Source organism: Podarcis vaucheri, assembly GCF_965113315.1.
Source record: "Podarcis vaucheri genome assembly, chromosome: 2".
NCBI classification, from domain to species: domain Eukaryota; kingdom Metazoa; phylum Chordata; class Lepidosauria; order Squamata; family Lacertidae; genus Podarcis; species Podarcis vaucheri.
In genome coordinates, this window is record NC_138760.1 from 117,207,193 (window position 1) to 117,229,698 (window position 22,506).

General features: G+C 47.8%; 1 protein-coding gene across 1 annotated transcript; it reads right to left on the reverse strand.

Annotated features, from left to right (window-relative positions):
• Positions 1–67: 67 nt before the first annotated feature.
• Positions 68–21,954, reverse strand: MDC1 (mediator of DNA damage checkpoint 1). Its single transcript, XM_082209237.1, has 15 exons — positions 21,856–21,954; positions 21,441–21,580; positions 18,471–18,944; positions 16,901–16,994; positions 14,168–15,675; positions 12,466–12,546; positions 11,047–11,133; positions 9,032–9,499; positions 7,091–7,158; positions 6,444–6,995; positions 5,864–5,998; positions 4,804–4,986; positions 3,665–3,793; positions 1,203–1,313; positions 68–427 (listed from the first exon to the last, which is right to left on the reverse strand). The coding sequence occupies exons 2-15, from the start codon at positions 21,577–21,579 to the stop codon at positions 173–175; spliced, it is 4,284 nt and encodes a 1,427-aa protein (XP_082065363.1). The 5' UTR covers position 21,580; positions 21,856–21,954; the 3' UTR covers positions 68–172.
• Positions 21,955–22,506: the final 552 nt, after the last annotated feature.

A 22,506-nucleotide genomic window follows, 5' to 3' on the forward strand; every position in this document is an offset into this window, starting at 1 on the left:
TGGCACAGCCACAGGAAATATGCACACCCTCCCTTTCTCGCAGATACACAATTCCAAAAGATCCAGGTTGCTTTTTATACCCATTTTATTGACAGTGGTAAAAAAACAAAACACAAAAGAGTTATTTACAAGTTTAAGGCAACGTCGCCATGTAATGGGCTGCGCTTCGGTCTCAACGCCGCCTCTTGGCTGTGCTGGGCAAGGCTGGGATTGCTAGCGCTGCAGCCGCCCTCTTCCTCCTCGTCCTGGTCGGGGGAGTGGCAACGGAGGGGGCGCTCATCCCGTTCAGCCGGTGGGCATCCACATCCAGCTTCTGCTGCAATATGCCTGTCAGGATGAACTCTGCGTTGGCAATGGGGAGCCTGGCGTCCTGAGCCGCTTTGCAGCGGGGCAGGTCCTCGGGACAGGAAATCACAACGCACTTGTCCTTAAGCAAATAAAAAAGGTTGAGAGTCAGGTCTTGCTCTCAGAAAAAGAAGGAACATTTTATCATATGTGGTGGGAATGTAAGAAAACAACTACTGGGAAATGATATATGAGATGAAAAAGAAGTTGAAATACACATTTTCTAAAAAAACCCAGAAGCATTTCTACTTGGTATTATAGGTCAAGATATTAATAGGCAAGATGTTATTTATTTTTTTATGCAACAACAGCGGTAAGAGTATTGTTAGCCCAGAAATGGAAGCAAGAAGAAACTCCGATGAAAGAAGAATGGCAGACAAAATTAATGGACTATGCAGAATTGGACAAAATGACAGGAAGGATTCGAAACCTGCAGGAACAGAGATTTACAGAAGATTGGAAGAAGTATACGAACTATTTGAAGAGCAATTGTAATCAACAAAATACATTAGTAGGACTACAAGAAGTTTTGTAGGGAAAAATATATGAAGTGCTACAAAAGAATAAAGAATAGATAAAGAATAAAGATATTGGTTATGAGTTTTAAATGTAACAGGGAAAATAAGAAATGTATACTAAGAGATTAGATTGGAAAATTTCCAGACTGGACTGACAGAAGTCAAAATATTGAATAAGATGTAAAAATATGTTTAATTACTGTTGAAAATGGTATGTTAAAAAAACTAGTAAAAAATTATATAAAAAAGAGAGAGTCAGGTCTCGCTCTCAGGTATTCCTTTTGCCTCAGCGTTTCTGCCAGCACCCCACAGGATGCCATGTAAACAGGCATAGTTCACCTTGTAGGCTCGAGGCATTCTGGGTAAGAACTTCCCGCCGCCGCACTGCACAATGTTCCTCATGTCCTCCAGCTCCAAGTTGACGTTAGGCGTAACGTGGATCTCGTAGCCCTGGAAGGGAAAAGAGACAGGTCTGTGGTGTGTCAAAGGAGCACGGGAATCTGAAGATTAGCAAGGAAGGGTTGACTCAGAATTGGATTATGCCTGCAACTCAAGATGGAAGCTTATACCATAGAAATGATATATAATAAATTGAAAAAGATGTTTTAAATAATGTTTGTAAAAACAAACAAACAAACAAAAGCTTTTCTTTTGGGAATTATAGGGACAGAACTACAGTAGTGCCTCGCGAGACGAAATTAATCCGTTCCGCGAGTCTCTTCGTCTTGCGGTTTTTTCGTCTTGCGAAGCACGGCTATTAGCGGCTTAGCGGCTTTAAGAAAAAGGAAACAAACTCGCAAGAACTCGCAAGATGTTTCGTCTTGCGAAGCAAGCCCATAGGGAAATTCGTCTTGCAAAGCGACTCAAAAAACGCAAAACCCTTTCGTCTGGCGAGTTTTTCGTCTTGCAAGGCATTCGTCTTGCGGGGCACCATTGTACCTAAATTGTATAGAAATTTATTCATGTATGCTACTACAGCAGCAAAAATGTTACTTGCCCAAATTGGAAAGAAGCAGAAGTCCCAGAAAAGGAAGAATGGGTACAAAAACTCATGGAATATGCAGAAATGGTGAAACTGACCAGAAGAATAAGAATTTCAAGATAACAAGCTTTTTATAAAAGAATGGAAATGGCTTATTGAATATTGACAGAATTGCAAACAGATAAAAACATTGGCAGGATTAATGTAATAACCTGCAGTTTTATATCTACAGTAGATAAAGAAATGAGTACATTAAATGAATTTGGATTGGAGAAGATAGGAAAAAATGAATTTAAGGAATCGCAGAACGAGGGGGAAGGAAGTCAAATTTTGAAATGTTAAATTGATTGTAAAGCTAATGAAATGTATAAATTTGAAAATATACAGAAAAAAGAAAGAAAGCTGACACCATAATGAAATGTGTTAGTCTTTAAAGGGATTAGCAAGGCTCTAGGTTGTTTCTCCTGCAACAGACCAATACGGCTGCTCCTCAGAAAATTGGAAGGCATTTTCTGAGCCTTCATGCTGTATTTTGCCTCCCACTGTTACCTCGGGAGGTTTAGCATTACATCTCCTCTTCCTAATACTATAACACTCCTCTGTGGGGAGGAAATTCCACCACTCAGGGCCTGCTGCAGAGAATGCCTTCTCCCAAAACTTTTCAAGGGCAGTGTAACTACCAAAGGGGACCCCTCTGACGATCTTGCCCCCCAACCTCCCAATGAACTGTAGGGAAGCGGTGTCATGGTGCCAACTTGCTGTGGCCTTACAGCCCACAAGATTTGGGCAGGTTATCAGTTTCCTCCTCTTCTTTTTTTGTATATACAGTAGTACCTCGGGTTAAGAACTGAATTTGTTCTGGAGGTCCATTCTTAACCTGAGGTACCACTTTAGTTAATGGGGCCTCCTGCTGCCGCCGCCACGCAATTTCTGTTCTCATCCTGAAGCAAAGTTCTTAACCCGGGGTACTATTTCTGGGTTAGCGTAGTCTCTAACCTGAAGTGTCTGTAACCCAAAGTACCACTGTAATTTTTAATTAAATTTTCTGTTTTACCCTTTAAAGTACTCATTTTTACATCCTTAAGATATCAATGACTTGCCCTCTTCTCCTTCCATGGTTCATTTTACATATCATAAATCCCTACATATTTTGCAGAAACTATACTATTCAGTATTCCATTATAACATCCATCGTAACTTATTTACACGGTTGAATTTATCCTAATGCTGCCAGAATTTTCAGCTGTACACAGTAATTTCCCATACTGTGGTACTTCGGGTTAAGTACTTAATTCGTTCCGGAGGTCCGTTCTTAACCTGAAACTGTTCTTAACCTGAAGCACCACGTTAGCTAATGGGGCCTCCCGCTGCCGCCACGCGATTTCTGTTCTCATCCTGAGGTAAAGTTCTTAACCCGAGGTACTATTTCTGGGTTAGCGGAGTCTGCAAGCTGAAACGTCTGTAACCTGAAGCATCTGTAACCTGAGGTACCACTGTATATTAAAAACAGTTTTCCAATCTTCTCTAAACGAATGTTCTTCTTCTTCTCTTATTCTATATGTTAAGTCTGCAAGCTGCGCATATTCTGTCAGCTTAAGTTGCCACTCTTCTTTGGTTGGGACCTTAAACTTACAGGTTATCAGTTTCTTCCCTGACGGGGTTCCTGCTGCACATCGGAGAGAAAAATTCAAACCGGTGCAAACCTCATTCCAATAGCTCTGGGGTTGGGGAAAATCCTCTGCCTGCTTTGCTGTGCATACCTGGGCTAGGTAGTTCTGTGGGCGTGGCCCAAGGCAAAGGCTGCTAACCGTGACCTCACCTGGAGCACGCCTCCCTCTTGCCGGGCCTTCTGCAGCGACGCGGAGAGCTTGAACCGGAAGTATTCCTCCTTCTCGGGGTCGGAAACGAGGAAGCTGTTTGGGGCCAGGAAGAAGGAGTTCTGCCGGCTCTGCGAGGAGAGGAAACGTGGGAAGGAGGTTGGAGAATAGGCAGGGAAAACCACCACCCTCCCCTTAAAGGAGGCCGCCGCGCACAGTCAACTGCGGAAAGGTGCAAGGCCCTACCATGATACCAACTTCTCATTGGTTCACCAAAACAGGGAGAGCCCTGCTGGAGCAAGCCAATCGCCCTTCTAAACGGTCTCGGCCCTGTATACCTGAAGAGGCACCTCCACCCCATCGTTCAGCCAGATATATAAAAATGTAATAAAACATTAAACATGTCCCTATATAGTGGTACCTCGGGTTAAGAACTTAATACGTTCTGGAGGGCCGTTCTTAACCTGAAACTGTTCTTAACCTGAGGTACCACTTTAGCTAATGGGGCCTCCTGCTGCCACCGCACCACCGGAGCTCAATTTCTGTTCTCATCATGAAACAAAGTTCTTAACCCGAGGTACTGCTTCTGTAGTCTGTAACCTGAAGCGTCTGACCTGAAGCATCTGTAACCTGAGGTACCACTGTACAGGGCTGCCTTCAGATGTCTTCTAAAAGTCAGATAGTTGTTTATCTCCTTGACATCCGAAGGGAGGGCATTCCACAGGGAGAGTACCACCACCAAGAAGGCTCTCTGCCTGATTCCCTGCAACTTCACTTCTAGCAGTGAGGAAACTGCCAGAAGGCCCTCAGTGTCTGGGCTGAACGACGGGGATGGAGACACTCCTTCAGATCACTGCTATGGAGCCTGATCAGTCATCAAAGGCAGCAGTACATAGTATTGTCTCCCTGACTACTCCCTGGAGAATGAAATGTCACTGCCCACCCTCTGGGCTGCAGGAGTGGTACATCCCTGCTGTAGAACAGAAGTAGTCAATGGCTATGGATATGGTTGGCCTACAGCTTCCTCCATGTCTGACCACCGGGGCTGATGGGAGTTGGAGTCCACTGGCACTGGAAAGGCCCCCTGGTGGCTAACCCTGCCCCAGAGAATTCTGGGAGGGAGGCAAGTGAAGCAGCTCACCTTCTCCAGCCAGCTGAGGGTCACGATGGGGATGCCCCGCGCCATCGCGCACAGGAACTTAACCGTACGCCGGATGCGGTCTGTCACCAGGTGGGTGCAGTCGAAGACGGACTCTGCCAAGGAGCCGCCCAGCTCCGTCACAATGTGCTCCCCTTCTTCGCCCGTCCCCGCCATGAACAGCACCTGGGAGGGGCAGCAAAAGAAGGAAAGGGAAGTCACTGAGGCCGGAGGGGGGGGAATATAACCCCAACCCTCAGCATGCAGCCACTGACAAGCCATTCAAATCCACGCTTCTCAAACCCTATAGAGCAGCCCTTTTTCAACCTTGACTCCCCCAAAGACTGTCGGACTACAACTTCCATCCTCCCTAACTAGCAGGACCAGTGGTCAGGGATGATGGGATTTGTAGTCCCACAAAATCTTGGGGAAAGGCTACTGCAAAACTTGGGCCACAACCTATGAATTCTGTTTCTGTGTCTTTGCTCAACACAAATACATGAACATTGTGAAATTAAAAGGGCTGAACTCTGGGCTAGATTGTGCCCACATGTTTATTGTGCTGCAGGCAAGAAAATTGCTCTCATAGTAACAATGCGAAACTTCATATAGCATTTTGCATCTTTCTGTACAAATACGAAATGGTCTGGACATTTCAAAGTCTTGATGTACTGTCCGTGTTATCTCTGCAAATGTCATCTTCGATTAAAAGAAACTAGTCATTATCAGAGCTCAGTACTGTTGGCTTGTCTATAAACTGTGCAATGGGTCTTCATTACCGCTTGACTGTAACAAAAACCATTCCCGTTCCTTATCTTTTTAAAAAGATTTCTATGAAAGTAGTTAAGAACTTACTGGTTTTACAAAATATTGATAGCTTTCCCCTGTTTACATTCCAGTTGAGTTCAGAAGGTGGATGCTTGGATTAAAAATAAAATTTAAAAATATGCACAAGCTACTGCTTCCACGCTGAGGGTGCCAGACCCTAAGATCCCAGAGCTTGCCCTCTCAAGGTCTTCTCCATCCCAACCCCTTCCTCCATCCCAAAACATGTGCGCAATACCTTTGGGACAGGACTGCCCGAGACCCCCGAGTCCTGGGTTCGCCTCCGGGGCTGGCTTCTTGTTCCCACTGGCTTGCTCTCTGTGCTCTGCTTCCGGGACCTCCTTCCCGAGGGCGGAGTGGACTGCGCTGGCTCCTGGGGAGAAGGGGGGCAAGCAAAAAAAGAGGAGAGGGTCGCACCGAGGCAGAAAAGTTCACCGTCTTAGCCAATCCTTTGGCTCGCAAACCCCTCCCTGCCATCGGACATCCCACCTCCTGGTTGTCAAGGCCCAACTCTCCCTGCCTACAGGTTACCAAGGACTATCACACCGGAGCCAGGAGGATTCACACAGGAGGCAAGGCTAAGCCGGGTTTACTGGGAGCTCAGCAAAGGAGCATTTTTCCTACAGGAAAAGTGTGGGAAGGGTTCTGAAACCCACCTAGCACTCGTGAATCTAGCTTCGTTTTCAGAACCGGCTGCCCAACGGGATTCTGAAAAGGCCAAATCCAATTTAACCAGTCGTCTTTAAGACCAGGCATGAGACCGCCTCATCCAATAGCATCACTAATGACCTTCTTCCTCCTCCTGCTCCCTTACCCACCTGCCCAGGTTTGGCTTCTTTCCCAGAATCCTTTGGGCTGGGCACGCTCACTGAAGAGCAGCTCGACCGCCTGCTGGCCGCTCGGGTCTTCGGACGCGGGGCCTCCTGTTCTTCCGCAGGCTCGACCGCCGTCCCCTGTTTCCCTCGCCTTGTCCTCTCCCGGGGGCCAGGGCTGTCTATGGCTGTTGACGTCCCTTCCTGAAGCCTGCTGGCGGCCCTTGTTTTCCTCTGCGAGCCCCTGGCTCGGCCTTGACGCGGGGTGGCTGCCGGTTCCCTGTTCTTGGTATTCTTGCTGGGGCTCGGTCCTTCTTCTTCCGACTGCTCTGGATCCTCTTCCGGCTCTCCCATAAGCTGGGTCGGCTTCCTCTGCCACCGCAGCCCCTGGCGCCTGGCGACAGGGGCTGCCGGTTCCCTGGACTCACCCGCATCAGCGGGTCCCGCACGGCCACGGGTCGGTCGCTCTGGAACGGGAGCTGGGGAAACAGTACTGCTGGCAGACCGCAGACCGCGCCTCCGCGGGACAACAACAGAGGCCGCCGGCTCCTGTTGCACCTGTAATACGAAGGGCGATTAAGGCCTACAGGAGCTATGCAGAGAAATTCAGGGAGGGAGGAATGAAGGGCTGTAGTGGCCAAGTCCAAGCTCACCTGCTCAGAATTCCTTGCTTCTCCTGCCGGAGCTGAACTCCTGCCTTCCGAATCCACGTCAACAGGAGCTAGGGAAGAAGCAGAGTGAAAAGTCTTAAGCCGAGTGGCGCAACTTCCTGTTGGGATTCCTGCTCCATGTTTGCAGTCATGAGATTGTTGTCTATCACATGATGGTGTATGTTTTCATTCCACAGAGTGGGAAGTGACGGAGACAGGATGTTTTGGTATTACAGTGGTACCTCAGGTTAAGTACTTAATTCGTTCCGGAGGTCATGAAACTGTTCTTAACCTGAAGCACCACTTTAGCTAATGGGACCTCCTGCTGCAGCTGCGCCGCCAGAGCACGATTTCTGTTCTCATCCTGAAGCACTATTTCTGGGTTAGCGGAGTCTGTAACCTGAAGCGTATGTAACCCGAGGTACCGCTGTACTGTGTTCCGGAAAGTGGAACTATTGTCCTTTGTTCTTTCTCTCTTTGCTGTCTGATGAGAAAGAGGAAGGTGCTAAAGCAGAATGCTCTGTGTATTATATGTAAATAAAGTAGATTAGCCAAAATGCTGAGCTACTGAGTTCTGTTACGCAAGCTGCAAATACTCTGCAGGATCCGTAAGTGTGCTGATGCCTCTTGGTATCAGTCGCTGTGATGTTCGGGCTGGAGAAAGCTTTTGAAGCTCCCGAACGACCAGGAGGGAGAGAACATGCCAGTCGGGCGTGTGTCTCTGCCGGGGTCCTACACTTCCTAACACTTCCACTCCAGCCACCAGGAGGCAGTGCCGGCCGGAAGAACCGCCACTCCTTTCCCGGAAGGAGATCTCTGGTTCCAAAACACGAACCCTACTAAACCCCGGCTCGACCCTCTCAGAGGATTCACATAGAGTTGAGCCTCCCAGGCCCATCAGCTATTCCTAATTTGCAGGAACGCAAACGGAAACCCACCATGGTTTGGCCTCTGCCACCGCCAGTTTCTCTGCTAAGCCCCACTGGGCCTGCTGTTTGGAAACTGGGCCAGCTCCCGCATGACAGACCCTTATGAAATCCTCCAATGAACAAATAGGGGGGTTTCCCACCCCCACCCTCTATGAAGGGTTGTTGCCCAAGAGGAAATGGATGGAGCCAGAGAGAACGCTGGGCAGCCTTGCACAGCACTCTTTCCCTGCGATAGCCTTTTGCTACTTCACCCCTTCCCTGACATCCACCCAACTCTCATATATACAACAAACCCTTCTTTACTCGGACTTTTGATGTACAGTGGTACCTCGGATTAAGAACTTAATTCGTTCTGGAGGTCCGTTCTTAACCTGAAACTGTTCTTAACCTGAAGCACCACTTTAGCTAATGGGGCCTCCTGCTGCCGCCGCTGTGAGATTTCTGTTCTCATCCTGAGCTAAAGTTCTTAACCCGAGGTACTATTTCTGGGTTAGCAGAGTCTGTAAGCTGAAGCGTCTGTAAATTGAAGCATCTGTAACCCGAGTTACCACTATATTTTTAAGGACCAACCCAATTCTGGAGATTGTATGCATTTACCCTGGTTTGGCCGTCGTTGTTTTTGATTGTCAAAGCCTGCCCTGGGACCTAAGGGCTTCTGCTGGTGGTGGTTATTTAATATACACAGAGAGGGAAAGATACACAATTCACACGCAAGGAAGCCATTCCCAGAGGAACTATCCAGAGAGCAAGAGGGGTGGCGGTCTGCTGTCACGGAAAGCCAGACGACAATAAGCAGTGTCTTAACACACTTGCGATAGCCATATCTGCAATTGGGGCTCTTACTCTCGGGGTCCTGGGTTCGAGCCCTACGTTGGGCAAAGGATTCCCGCACTGCAGGGGGCTGGACTAGAGAACCCTCATGGTCCCTTCCAATATGACAATTCTATGATTCCATTATTAGAGCTTTCTTGGACGACCAAACACTCCCCAGCCCCCAGCCATCCCTACTGCTCACCTGCCTCATTCTGTGCCTCTAACTTCACATCACTGCTTCCACCTTCAGGGGCTGTCACACCCTCCTGTTTTGGGTTCCCAGAGACCTCGTTGGCCAATGTTGAGGGTTGACTGCTGTCAACAGAGGGAATCTGCCCTGCGTGAATCAGCTGGGCTTCCTCTTCCTGCTTGAGCTCCTGGGCAGCAGCGCCCCCCACTGGCTGTGATGCAGGCTGAGAATGGGGCAGTTGTGGAGTGTTGGTCCCTAGGAGGCTGGCTGCCTGTTGCCCCCTAGAGGCCGACCCTGAAACTACCATCTGCGTCGCCTGCTCGGACGAACGCGGCAAGATTAGTTCTGTATCTTCCTCCTCTTTGCCAAGAAAGTCCTGAGTGGGGTCTTCCAAGAGCCGCCCGGGGTCCTGGCAGAATGGCTGGGTGGCTTCCATCGTGTAAGCATCCGAGGTGTCGTCATTCAGAAAGGAGCTGCTCTCTACGCGGAGAGAAAGAAGAGAGGCGATCCCAACACAGTGTTCATTCTCCCCTGACTCTAATCTAGTTATCTCTTGCTTGGACTACCGCAATGCACTCTACGTGGGGCTACCTTTGAAGGTGACCTGGAAACTACAACTAATCCAGAATGCGACAGCTAGACTGGTGACTGGGTGCAGCTGCCAAGACCACATAACACCGGTCTTGAAAGACCTACATTGGCTCCCAGTACGTTTCCGAGCACAATTCAAAGTGTTGGTGCTGACCTTTCAAGTCCTAAACGGCCTCGGCCCAGTATACCTGAAGGAGCGTCTCCACCCCCATTGTTCTGCCCGGACACTGAAGTCCAGCGCCGAGGGCCTTCTGGCGGTTCCCTAGCTGCGAGAAGCCAAGTTACAGGGAACCAGGCAGAGGGCCTTCTCGGTAGTGGCACCCGCCCTGTGGAATGCCTTCCCACCAGATGTCAAAGAGAACAACAACTACCAGACTTTTAGAAGACACCTGAAGGCAGCCCTGTTTAGGGAAGCTTTTAAGGTTTAATAGACTACTGTATTTTAATATTCTGTTGACAGCCGCTCAGAGTGGCTGGGGAAATAAATAATAAATTATTATTATTATTATTATTAATTATTATTATTATTATTATTGGAATGGGGATCTTTGGCCTGCAAAATGTTACTGGACTACAACTTCCAACAGCCTCGACCACTGACCATGCTTGTTGGGGTTGATGGGAGATGTAGTTTGGCCACATCTAATTCTCAGCCCTTAAATCCTCTCACCACAGCCTTATAGAAATAAATCGAAGGGGGTTTTTAAAGCGGCCCTTTGACTAGCGTGATGACAGGGTGGGGTGGGGAAATCGATCAAGAGTCCTGCAGAAACTGAAAAGACCCAACAAATGGATAATGAAGATGATGGACTATGCCAAGGCTGACTGGGAAGATCAGGCACCAAGATGATGATAAATTCAACAAAGAATGGCATAGAATATATTAAAGAACACTGTAAACACTTAAAAACTTTAACAGGATTGACATAGCACTTGTGATTTAAAACGACAAAGAATAAAACTGAAGGGTGATAATTTAGATAAATATAATTAGATTCAGGAAAAAAAGGGAAGATAAATTTTGGAAGCCATGGAAGGGGTGGGGGGAGCCCGGGGGTTCAGGGAACCCCATAAATGTTTTGATATGGACAATGGTTTATTGTAAACAATTGTGTGTGTGTGTGTGTGTGTGTGTGTGAGAGAGAGAGAGAGAGAGAGAGAGAGAAAGAGAGAGAGAGAGAGAGAGAAAGAAAGAAAGAAAGAAAGAAAGAAAGAAAGAAAGAAAGAAAGAAAGACCCAACAAATTTTATTACAATCTTTCACGGGCTAATGCCCAGTTCATCTGTGCAAATCTCTTTAAATGCATTTATACAAATATATTTTCCTGGTGGTAAGAAAACTGGGCGGATTGAGGCAAGTGGAAAAGTCTGGAAGAGTCCATCCGGACAACTGTGGGGAAGAGGCTGCCGTGTGGACATGGGTCAAGATGGACTCACCTTTCGCAGCCCGGAGTCTGCATGGCACAGAGGGAGACTGAAAGACAAAAGGTTCTGCAGCCGCCTCTTCGAGAGCACACCTGGCACCTGAGTGGAGGGGGAAAGACAGGAAAGGTGTTCAACCTTTTGAGAGGCTCCAATTTTTATATATATGAAAAATGTGTTGGACCTGTAAAAGGGTAAAAGAGTATTGGGAAAAAATTTATAATGAATTGAAAAAAATGTTTAAAAGCACTTTTCAGAAAACAAAACAGAGTCCTTTTCGTTGGGGATAATTCAGATGGAAATCCCCAGGTATCAAAAAAGGCTATTTATGTATGCCTCTACGGCGGCCCGTGTTTTGTTAGTCCCACAAAGGAAAACGAGCGAGGTCCCAACTAAAGAAGAATGGCAACTTAAACTGATGGAATAAGCTTGCAGACTTAACATATAGAATAAGAAAACAAGAAGAACATGCGTTTAGAGAAGATTGGAAAATGTTTACTGAATATATGAGGGGAAATTGTGTACATTTTAAAAAGTTGGCAGCATTAAGATAAATTCAACAGTGTAAATAAGTTTTGATGGAAGTAGTAACGGTTTAGTTATATAAAATATGCAGGCATTTATGTAATGCAAAATGAACCATGGAAAGAGAAGAAGGGGTGTCACTGATGTTTTAAGGTTGTTTAAATGAATATTCTAAACTGTAAAACAGAAAATTTAATAAGAATTAGAGAGGGGGGGAGAGAGAGAGAGAGAGAGGACCCTCTCTCTTTAAATCTTCAAACCTCCCCCACCACAAGTTTACACCCCCCCCCCTTTTAGGCTCTGCACTCTTCCTCTCCCAACACAACAGCTATACCTCTTCCCCCTGCCCCAATCTTCATCCAAAAACTGACACAAATAAATCTAACGTGACATAGGGAAGCTGCTTTGTGGAGAATCGGATAATTGGTTTCCCTAGCTCAGTGCTGCCAGCACAGGCCGCCAGTAGCTCTCGGGCATCTCCGTCTCTCCCAGCCCCCCCCCTCGGGGATTGAAACTGGGACATTCTGCATACCAAGCAAGTGTCCTGCCACGGAGTTTCAGGCCTTCCCTATGTAACACAAACCAATGCAATGAAACAAAGATAAAATTATACGAGAAAATGCTTGGCCAAATAACAAGGCTTTAACTTGGGGCTAATGAGTGCCAGATGTACCTTCCTCTGGCGGGTGGGGGGCATTTGACAGTCAAGGTCCTCTCTCTTTTCTACATATCCCCCCCCCCACTGATACTGCAGTGCTTAGAAACGCCAGTGTTGGTACTTATAAGCTAAGGCCCAAATAGCAGCCAGACGCGGTCTCACAGGTTTTCCCCTGGGAAGCCAGATTTCTCAACCACTACACCTGTGACAGCTGCCACGGGCTTCCCTCAGAATCCTGCAAAACTCCTTACCTTTCGCCTTTGCAGCCACAGGAGAGGAGGTCTCGACAGGCAAGAAACACTGAGTGTCCTGGAGAGCCAGGTCGGGCTCCTCTGGGGGATGAGAGGGGAAGGGGAGAAGAATGAACCTTATATTTCTGAAGGCAAGGGGTGCCATGCATAAGTAGGCCAAAATGGCAACACTCTCACAGAAGTGGGAGGTAATCAGGTTGGCTCAAGTGCAAACAGCCCTTAGGAAATGAAAAAAACAATAATCCAGTGAGGGCAGAACACACTCAGTGGGTTAAGTAACGCTGACTGATTGCCAGGGGGAATGCAATGGAGTATCCAAGACAGAAGGCAGGACTTGCTGACTTGAACACCAGCACTCAGCACTGCCGCCTTTGCTGGTGGGTCCTACCTGCGAACGCGACACCCAAGCAGGCACTGCTCCTGCACAGAGCTCAGAGCATCCCCATCCGCCAGCCCGGGCACTGAGGTCCAGCTCCGAGGGCCTTCTGGCGGTTCCCTCACTGCAAGAAATGAGGTTACAGGGAACCAGGCAGAGGGCCTTCTCGGTGGTGGCGCCCGCCCTGTGGAAGGCCCTTCCATCGGATGTCAAGGAAATAAACCACTATCTGACTTTTAGAAGACCTCTGAAGGCAGCCCTGTTTAGGGAAGTTTTTAATGTTTGGTGTTTTATTGTGTTTTTAATATTCTGTTGGGAGCCGCCCAGAGTGGCTGGGGGAACCCAGGCAGATGGGTGGGGTATTAATACTACTACTACTACTACCACTAAATTATTATTATTAGTGGTAGTAGTAGTAGTATAGAGTTGCAGCTGCCAAGCCCTTCTCCCTTGGCTCCAAGCAGGCATGGGGAACTTTTGGCCCACCACAGCTTGTTCAACAACAACCCTCAGCAGCCATGAGTACAATGGCCAATGGCCAGGGATGCAGGAAGCTGTAGTTTGGAAACACCTGGAAGGCCAAAGGTTCCCCGCACCTGGCTCAGAGCTGCTGAGGGAAAAGCAAGGATTTGAGGGAAAAGATACTGCCTGAACAAACCTGCTTCCCTATAGACACCTCTCTGGGGCCTGTAACGCGGGACAGAAATAGTCTAAATAAAATACACTGGTACCTTGGTTCTCAAACACCTTGGTACTCAAACAACCTGGAACCCAAATACTGCAAACCCGGAAGTAAGTGTTCTGGTTCGCGACCTTTTTTCGGAAGTCGAATGTGCTCCGTTTGGAGTGTTACGCTACTGATTTGAGTGCCACACTTTCGTTTTGAGTGTTACGCTGAGGTCTGTTTTTGCTATTTATTTTGCGTTTTTGTGACTGTGTGGAACCCAGTTCAGCTACCGACTGACTGTGTGACTGCAGTACTGCTTTCATTTTATAGACCAGTGGACTCATTAGATAGTAAAACTCATGTTAAATTGCTGTTTTAATGGTTGTTTTTAAAAGTCTGGAACGGATTAATCCATTTTGCATTACTTTCTATGGAAAAGTGCACCTTGGTTTTGGAATGCTTTGGTTTTGGAACGGAGTTCCGGAAAGGATTAAGTTTGAGAACCAAGGTACCACTGTAAAATGAATCTAAAGGGCACCTTGTTTGTGCAAGGCCCTGCTCAGGACAACTGCACAAGCGAAAACCTGGTACCGCATCTCAGGTGTATTCCAAGTCGAACGAGAGATCCAGTTTTTCGTCTCGCTTTACTTCATACCCACCATCAGTGTTGCTGTCGTCTCCTGGGTGGGGCTCCTCTCCTTCTACATCTGTATCTTCATCCTCTTTGCAAGGTTCACGGCCGACGCTTGCTTCCACCGTGGAGCCAGTCGACTCCTTCCCATTCAGACAGGATTTCACGGCGACCAGCTGCGAGTCTTGCTCTTCCGAGGGCTTCCTGGGCAACGGTTCAGCCTCTCCCTCCACGTCCGTGTCGCTGTCTTCAGCCACAGGTTCCTTGTGGGATGGAGACGTCGCTTCCGCATCTGTGTCGGCGTCCTCTCCTTCAATGGTTCTGGAGATCTCCTGAGGACCAGAAACATCTGGTTTCTCAAGAGGGATACATCCTCCACTGAGCCCAGTGGCTGCGTGGTCCTTGTTTGAGCCCACATCTGGATTTCCAGCATCCTCCTCCTCTTCCACATCTGTATCACTGTCAACAGAGAGACCAGCCAAGTGTTGACTCTCAGGTTTCCCCAAGAGCTCCTTCCCACCTAAACCGCTGGACTGTCCACTGGCAGCTTCACAACCCCTCTGGGGTTCAGCATCAGGCTCCTTTCTCTCCCCTACAGCATCAGGACCATCCCTTACACCGTTGCCCGGGTGACTGTTGCCCGGCAGCGCAGCCTCCTCAGTGGAGAGCTCTCCCCCGTTTGTCCCGACAGGCTTGCAGCTTGACGGACGGAGGCTGTGAGCAACGTTTGAATTCTCCAGCGCCAAGTCGGCCATTTCCACATCTGTATCGCCACCGCTGTCCCCCGCAGCCTCGTGGGTCTTCGGAATCCCAGCTGGATCCTCCACGTCGAGGGACGGGTCTTCCACATCTGTGTCGCTGTCCTCCTCGAAAGCAGGCTTTTTGGTCCTCCTTCCATGCACATCTGGGTTAGCTCCTGCCTCTTCCCCATCTCTGTCCCTGCTCCCTTTCTCATTGGGCTGGCAGCAGCCCCCAGGATGGGCGGCACCTTTGGCCCCTTTGCAGACAACCCCCTCCTTTACGGGACAGGGATCAAGGCCTCCGGGAGGTGCAGCAATTGGATTCTCCACTCCTTCCTCTGCATCGGTGTCGCTGTCTCCATTTTCAACCGGTCGGTGCACCTGCAAGCCCACAACCCCAGGGCTCTCTGCTCGCTCCACATCTGTGGCGCTGTCCACCGTTTGGTGGCTCTTCCGGCAGCCGGCGTCTGGAGTCCCCACCGCCGGGTCCTCCTCATCCGTGTCGCTGCCCACCTCTAAGTCCCAGCCACCTTCCCTCAGGCCCCCCAACTTTGGCGTTTCAGGGTTGCTGCCTGCTCTCAGCTCATCCTCCAGGCCTGTATCGCTGTCCTGGTGGGAATTGACGAGGTTCGGCTTTGATGGGGGTGCTGAGTCTCCTGACTTCACTCCTGTTCCTGTAATTCTTGGCTGGACAGGATGCCCCTCTTGGCTTGGGGTACCATCCTGGCTCTCAAGGAACAGGCGAAGGGATGGACAAGGCGGTTCACTGCCAGAGGGTTCCTCGTTCTCTTCATCACTGCAGGGTACAAATAACAAGCGGGGGAGTGGTTTAAAGCTCACAGCAAGTCGTCAGATTCCCTCTACTGTAGAACCTGGGGCTCTGACCCATTTAGAGGTATCTTAGTCCAGGGGTCAGCAAACTTTTTCAGCAGGGGGCCAGGTCCACTGTCCCTCAGACCTTGTGGGGGGCCAGACTATTATTTTTTTTGGGGGGGGGATGAACGAATTCCTTTGCCCCACAAATAACCCAGAGATACATTTTAAATAAAAGGACACATTCTAGTCATGTAAGAACACGCTGATTCACGGACCGTCCATGGGCCGGATTGAGAAGGCGATTGGGCTGGATCCGGCCCCCGGGCCTTAGGTTGCCTACCCATGTCTTAGTCAATGAATCTAACAGATTTATGTGGTGGATAAAGCTTTTGGTGGGAGCGGCCGCCGAGAACCATATAACACCGATCCTGAAAGACCTGCATTGGCTCCCAGTACATTTCTGAGCACAATTCAAAGTGTTGGTGCTGACCCATTTCAGTACTTCCGGGTTTGGTGCAGTCCGTAACCCGAAAATGCACAACCCGCAGCGTTCGCAACCCGAGGTATGACTGTATGTAACTGGAATGTGCTTTAAAGGTAAAGGTACCCCTGCCCGTACGGGCCAGTCTTGCCAGACTCTAGGGTTGTGCGCCCATCTCACTCAAGAGGCCGGGGGCCAGCGCTGTCCGAAGACACTTCCGGGTCACGTGGCCAGCGTGACATCGCTGCTCTGGCAAACCAGAGCCACACACGGAAACGCCGTTTACCTTCCCGCTTGTAAGCGGTCCCTATTTATCTACTTGCACCCGGGGGTGCTTTCGAACTGCTAGGTTGGCAGGCGCTGGGACCGAACGACGGGAGCGCACCCCGCCGCAGGGATTCGAACTGCCGACCTTTCGATCGGCAAGCCCTAGGCGCTGAGGCTTTTACCCACAGCGCCACCTGCGTCCCTTGGAATGTGCTTTAGCACTAATTAAAAAATTAACACCACCCTCTGTTGACGCCTCCAAAGGTCTGCTAATTGAAGATATACCTTCACTGGACATGGAGGCTCCATTTCTACCGATTGTCACTATGAACCACGGTACAGTCCACGGGTATGTTTAATCCTTCCCACAATGCTTACGCACCCTATTTCTTCTACAGGGACTGCCATATACCAGGCCTGCTTCCCTTGAGAAAAGGCAGCTAGAAAAAGGCATTACCTTTCAGGCACCACAGTAGCAGAGGGAGAGAAGAACACAGAGGAACCCAAAGCAGAGCATCTTCCAGCACCATCTTTGATAGAGGAATCTGACCCTAGTGGGGAAGACAGGAAATTTAAAGAATCAGGAATAGCAGGGATGGGGAACTCCAGATTAAGTAACCTAAACAAATCGTTTGCAATCAATACGACATATATACAGTGGTAGCTTGGGTTAAGTACTTAATTCGTTCCGGAGGTCCGTTCTTAACCTGAAACTGTTCTTAACCTGAAGCACCACTTTAGCTAATGGGGCCTCCTGCTGCCGCTGCACCACCGGAGCACGATTTCTGTTCTCATCCTGAAGCAAAGTTCTTAACCCAAGGTAATATTTCTGGGTTAGTGGAGTCTGTAACCTGAAGCGTATGTAACCCGAGGTACCACTGTATATACAGTGGTACCTCTGGTTGCAGACATGATCCATTCCGGGGTACCGTTCACAACCCAGAAAGTCCGTAACCAGAGCGGCGCTTCTGCGCATGCGTGAAATAGCACTTCTGTGCATGCGAGGACCGCACAAAACGCTTTGGCGCATGTGCGCATGGCGAAACCCAGAAGTAAACATTTCTGGGTTTGCCACGTTCTTAACCCGAAAAAACACAACACGAAGCATTCGCAAGAAGAGGTATGACTGTATGCATATGTATATGTATGTATGTATGTATGTGTGTCTATACAAGTTATACATTTCACTAATTTTCCAGTCACTTTGACATTTCAAAGCTTGACTTCCTTCCCCCCTCTTTCTGTGGTTCCTTAATTTTATTTTTAATATCTTCTGCGTATCCAAATTAACTTAATCTGCTCATTTATTCTTCTTCTTTAAATATATATACTCCTATGAAACTGCAAGTTAACTGTTTATATTTGGACAACTTTCCTGCTGTATTTTATCAGAAGGAGAAAAAAATAATCATTTCCTTAATAACAATTTAAAGAATTTATTTAACTAAAGCAGTAACATTATAGCATATGTATCCATGTTTGTTAACTAATGTGGTTAAACAAAAACAAAAAAGACTTGAGTTTTAGCACACATGAAAAACTTAAAACAAATACAGTGGTACCTCACGTTAAGAACTTAATTCATTCTGAAGGTCCATTCTTAACCTGAAACTGTTCTTAACCTGAGGTACCACTTTAGCTAACGGGGCCTCCTGCTGCCGCTGCGCCGCTGCTGCACGATTTCTGTTCTCATCCTGAAGCAAAGTTCTTAACCCCAGGTGCAATTTCTGGGTTAGCGGAGTCTGTAACATGAAGCGTATGTAACCTGATGCGTACGCAACCCGAGGTACCACTGTACTTATTTCCCGATGAATAGCCTTTGGACTATAATGTAACTTAAACAGAAAACTATATTTAGAAAGATTTTTCATCCAAAAGCATTTTATTTTAAAAATCTGATTTAATTTTTTTAAAAATCTGATTTTTAAATTTTATTTTTTTAAAAAAAATCATTGATTTTTATCCACCCTGCCAGGTGGGCAGTATGGCAGATTCCCACCCCCACCACTTTCCCAACACCCACTTACCATCACTTGCTGGGAGATGTCGGCTCCTGCCTGCCCCATTCACTAATTCCTCCCCATCTTCCTCCTTGTCAGAATCCTGCACCAGGACTCCTCCAAAAGCCATCCGCTTCCCCGGTGCAGGTGTCTCCTCAATGGCCAAAGCACCGACGTCCACAATCTTCTGTGTAGGTGGCACCTCCGCAGAATCATCGAGTGACTCATCAGTGCCGTCCGCGACCAGCACAAAGTACTGGCACCCCACGTCCCCAAAGAGCAGAGAGTCTCCATCCTGAAGGCTGTATCGGACATGTGGGATCAACACCATGCGCTGCCGGCGTGTGCGGTTCAGGCTTCCCAGGTCATACAACAGGTGGGGTCCCTTGTGGGAAGGAACCTCGATCACAGCATGAGTTTTGGAAACTGAAGCAGCGGGCAAGCAGACCTGACAGCTTTCCAGACGGCCAATGACATTCTCCCCAGGGTAGATCCAGAAATCTGAAGAATTGATTAAACAATGGAAAATATTTATATCCTGCCCTCCATCCATAGAACTCGGGGCAGGGAGTAAAGGTAAAGGGACCCCTGACCATAAGGTCCAGTCGTGGCCAACTCTGGGGTTGTGGAGCTCATCTTGCTTTATTGGCCGAGGGAGCTGGCGTACAGCTTCCGGGTCATGTGGCCAGCATGACTAAGACGCTTCTGGCGAACCAGAGCAGCGCACGGAAACGCCGTTTACCTTCCCGCCGGAGCGGTACCTATTTATCTACTTGCACTTTGACGTGCTTTCGAACTGCTAGGTTGGCAGGAGCAGGGACAGAACAATGGGAGCTCACCCCGTCGTGGGGATTTGAACCGCCGACCTTCTGATCGGCAAGTCCTAGGCTCTGTGGTTTAACCCACAGCGCCACCCGCGTCCCTGGCAGGGCATAATAACTTCAATAAAATAACTACCCAAGGCCAATAAAATAAAAATACACATAAACTCTGGCGTATCAAAGATAGCTCAGCTGGGCATAATTTCCAGAAGCTATGTTTTCGTCACCCGACACCAAAATGGTATCAGCACCGATGCCAACCAGATTAGAAGGGGTGTGTTGTTTCGAATGACCTATTCACACAACCTCCACAATGAAGCTGTGTATGAAAACCAGGAAGCAGCCCTTAGGTAGTAGGAATCCCAGGAAGGAAACAAGTTCTCTGAAATATTAACACACCCTCCCTTGTTCTCTTCTGTACAGGGAAAGCCTTGCCTTTTATGAGTAGCATATATTCTCCATAATTACTTCCAATAAGTTGCACACTTGTCCTAGTGAATCGGGAAAGTGCTTAAAGTCATGCTTAAAGTCAGCCCTCAACCAACTTCCAAGTCCGTCCTTCAATATGATCAGCGCTAGACACTGCATGGAACCACAGATCTCCACAATCCAGGAGATCCACTTTGCCCACTCCATTCCTGTTTTCCATCAAACCCTGTTATTTAGGCAGTTCTTTTTATTCAATTGGTGTTAGTTCTTAGTATAGTTTTTAGCTCCCTCTTGGTTTGTTTCAATTGCTTACAGCTGCTGTTCTGTGTATTTACCTCAATATTTTGATTATATGCTTAAGCAGGTTATGTTGGACTATGCCGAAATGGCAAAACTGACTGGAAAGCTTGGGAATCAGTAAGATCAAAACTTTAATAAGGAATGGGGGGGGGGGGAATATAATTTATCTTGGAGACCACTGTAAGCAGTTGAAAACATTAGCAGGATTGCTACAACACTTGTAATGAGAACTATTGACATAAAGGAGTTATTAAAAACATGGATTATTGAAAAAAGATGCAGTAGAAAAGATTTAACAACAGAACCCATGGAGGGGAAGGTGGGAAGTCCAGAGATTTGGTTGAATCTTCTATTTGTGGATGTGTTGTAATATTATTATAATTTTTTAAAATTTGTATAAGCAAATAAAAAATCTTTCCAAAAAAATAAAAAAGTGCTTAAGCAGGTTAAGGCACCCTGACCACTTTTCTGAACAAAAAGGCAGGATAAAACTCCACCAGTCCCTGACTTTCACACCTCCACCTGTGTTCATCCATCTGTTCAGAGGCAAGCCTATTTATATGAACCATTAATCAGGTATAACCACACCTGAATTATTTACATAACCAAGGGTAAATCAGACCGTGATCAATGGGATTTAGCAACTCTGGCCCACCCTAAAAATCACAGCCTCTCTGGTGGATGAAGGGAGGTGTAGAAATTTCCATAAAGAAATGCAAAAAGAGACAAGTTAGCAAAGCCATCAACAAAGCCATGCAGAAACTGATGCAGCTGGGATTCCCAAGTTCAGGTTACTGCCAGGTTAATCAAACTCAGGTTTATAACCTTAAGCATTTGACCCTTATGTATAGTGAACTGTTATTACTTGCTTTTTAGTCAAGGTGAGCTCTGAAAGGAATTTATGACAACAAATCCACAGGAAGGCAACATCAAATTAGGGATGAGCATGGAGCAGTGTGTTTTAGCCCCAGGAAAGTGGTGGCAAAGCTCAGGTTACAGGCTACTGCCTCTGGGAGGAGCAGAAGAATTCATGGGTAGGTTGGGATGGGCAGATGGCAAAGATGCCAACTTATAGAAGCAGCCCCTCTGTTGTTCAAACTGGCCTTCCTCCCTAAGCCCCACTGCCAAGGAGTAACTGTATATTATTCACGAACCAACTTTAAAATCAAACCAAACTAACAGTAATCAGCAAAACCCCTTTTCTCCTGGCAGGAACCGAGTGTCCCAGGATGCAAGAAGACAAGGGCTGGTTTTAATTTGCATCCCTTCTCTTTCTCTCTTCACACAGACCTTAAGATAGAAATGGCTCCTCGTGCAGATCAGAGATGCAGAACCCTTCATGCCCAGCCTTTGGAATACAGCAATCTAGCCAATCAAACGAAGCAGAAAAGGCTTGATTGCTTCTTAGGAAAATTGCAACCGGAGGGCAGGGTAAAGAGGTCTTTACCTTTCTCGGGGCCATACTTGCTGCTCAGGAGGCGCAAGCGCCCCACGGGCTTGGGGGGCTTCCCAGAGTCGCCAGCCCCATCGGAGGAATCGTCAGGATCCCCTTCTTCATCCCAGACCAAACGCTGCGTTAGATCCATTCTGCAAGAGACAAAAGGAGCCATAACCTCGCATCGTGGCAGAGACACACACAGAGACACACACGCCCCCTTCTCCAGATCTCAGTTGCACTGATCCTGACCCTGCAGAAACCCCCCTCCCGACCCATTTTCTGACGCCCCCTGCCCTCGATTTTCCACCTGCCCGCAAACCCATTTTCCCAACTTTTTTTTTTTTTTTTGCACATTTCTATCCTAAAGCCTCACCGCCCCGCCCCTCCAATAAACCGCACTGCAAGCTGCTTCAAGGGAACTAACCCCTAAAACAGAACGCGGGACAAAACTCTCTGCAAGCGGCAGCCCCAGGAGTTGGGCTCCAGCGCTCACTTCTCCTCCTCTCTCGGAAGCGGCTGCTTTCCATTGGTCAGCCGCGCCGCCACTTCAAAGTTCTCCTCCTCTCCATTGGGTCTGTTCACCAGGGGGAGGGAGAACGGAGAGGGTTAAACGGTTCCCCGCCTGCCCAGGAGGCAAAAAGAGAATGACCACAGAGAGGAGAAACGTCGGGCTAGAGGGCCACACGACATCCATAGAGTTTACAAAGATTCCAGCTTCCGGTTGCACTGCGGGAGCCGTGTGTGCGCGCACCCGGATACGGAAGTGAATGTTTTTTTTATAATTTTTTTTATTGGTTTTACAATTTTTTTAGGACAATACAAACATATAAAAAGACATACAAACACGTATAGTTTCATAACCTTTTTTCATAAACCGTGTTTCTCCGACTTCCCCATACCTCCCCTTTCTGCATCCCAATGTCCAAAAGTTTTTAGCAACTCTAAGTACATCTGTCAGTCCTCTGTCCTCTTACTCTTTTCTTCATCTAATCTTATTTCGCTGTAACCCTTTCTTACTCAAACCTCGACATTCTAACATTCAGCGAGTTTATAGTAGTCCTTAAGGTAAATCTTA

Excerpts from the sequence above, each read along its gene's own strand:
- MDC1 (XM_082209237.1), bottom strand. The coding sequence starts at position 21,579 with ATGGATCTAACGCAGCGTTTGGTCTGGGATGAAGAAGGGGATCCTGAC. Across the intron at positions 9,500-11,046 it reads CAGACTCCGGGCTGCGAAAG|AGAGCAGCTCCTTTCTGAAT; the intron begins GTGAGTCCATCT and ends CTCTCCGCGTAG. Across the intron at positions 3,794-4,803 it reads CCCTCAGCTGGCTGGAGAAG|AGCCGGCAGAACTCCTTCTT; the intron begins GTGAGCTGCTTC and ends CTCTCCTCGCAG.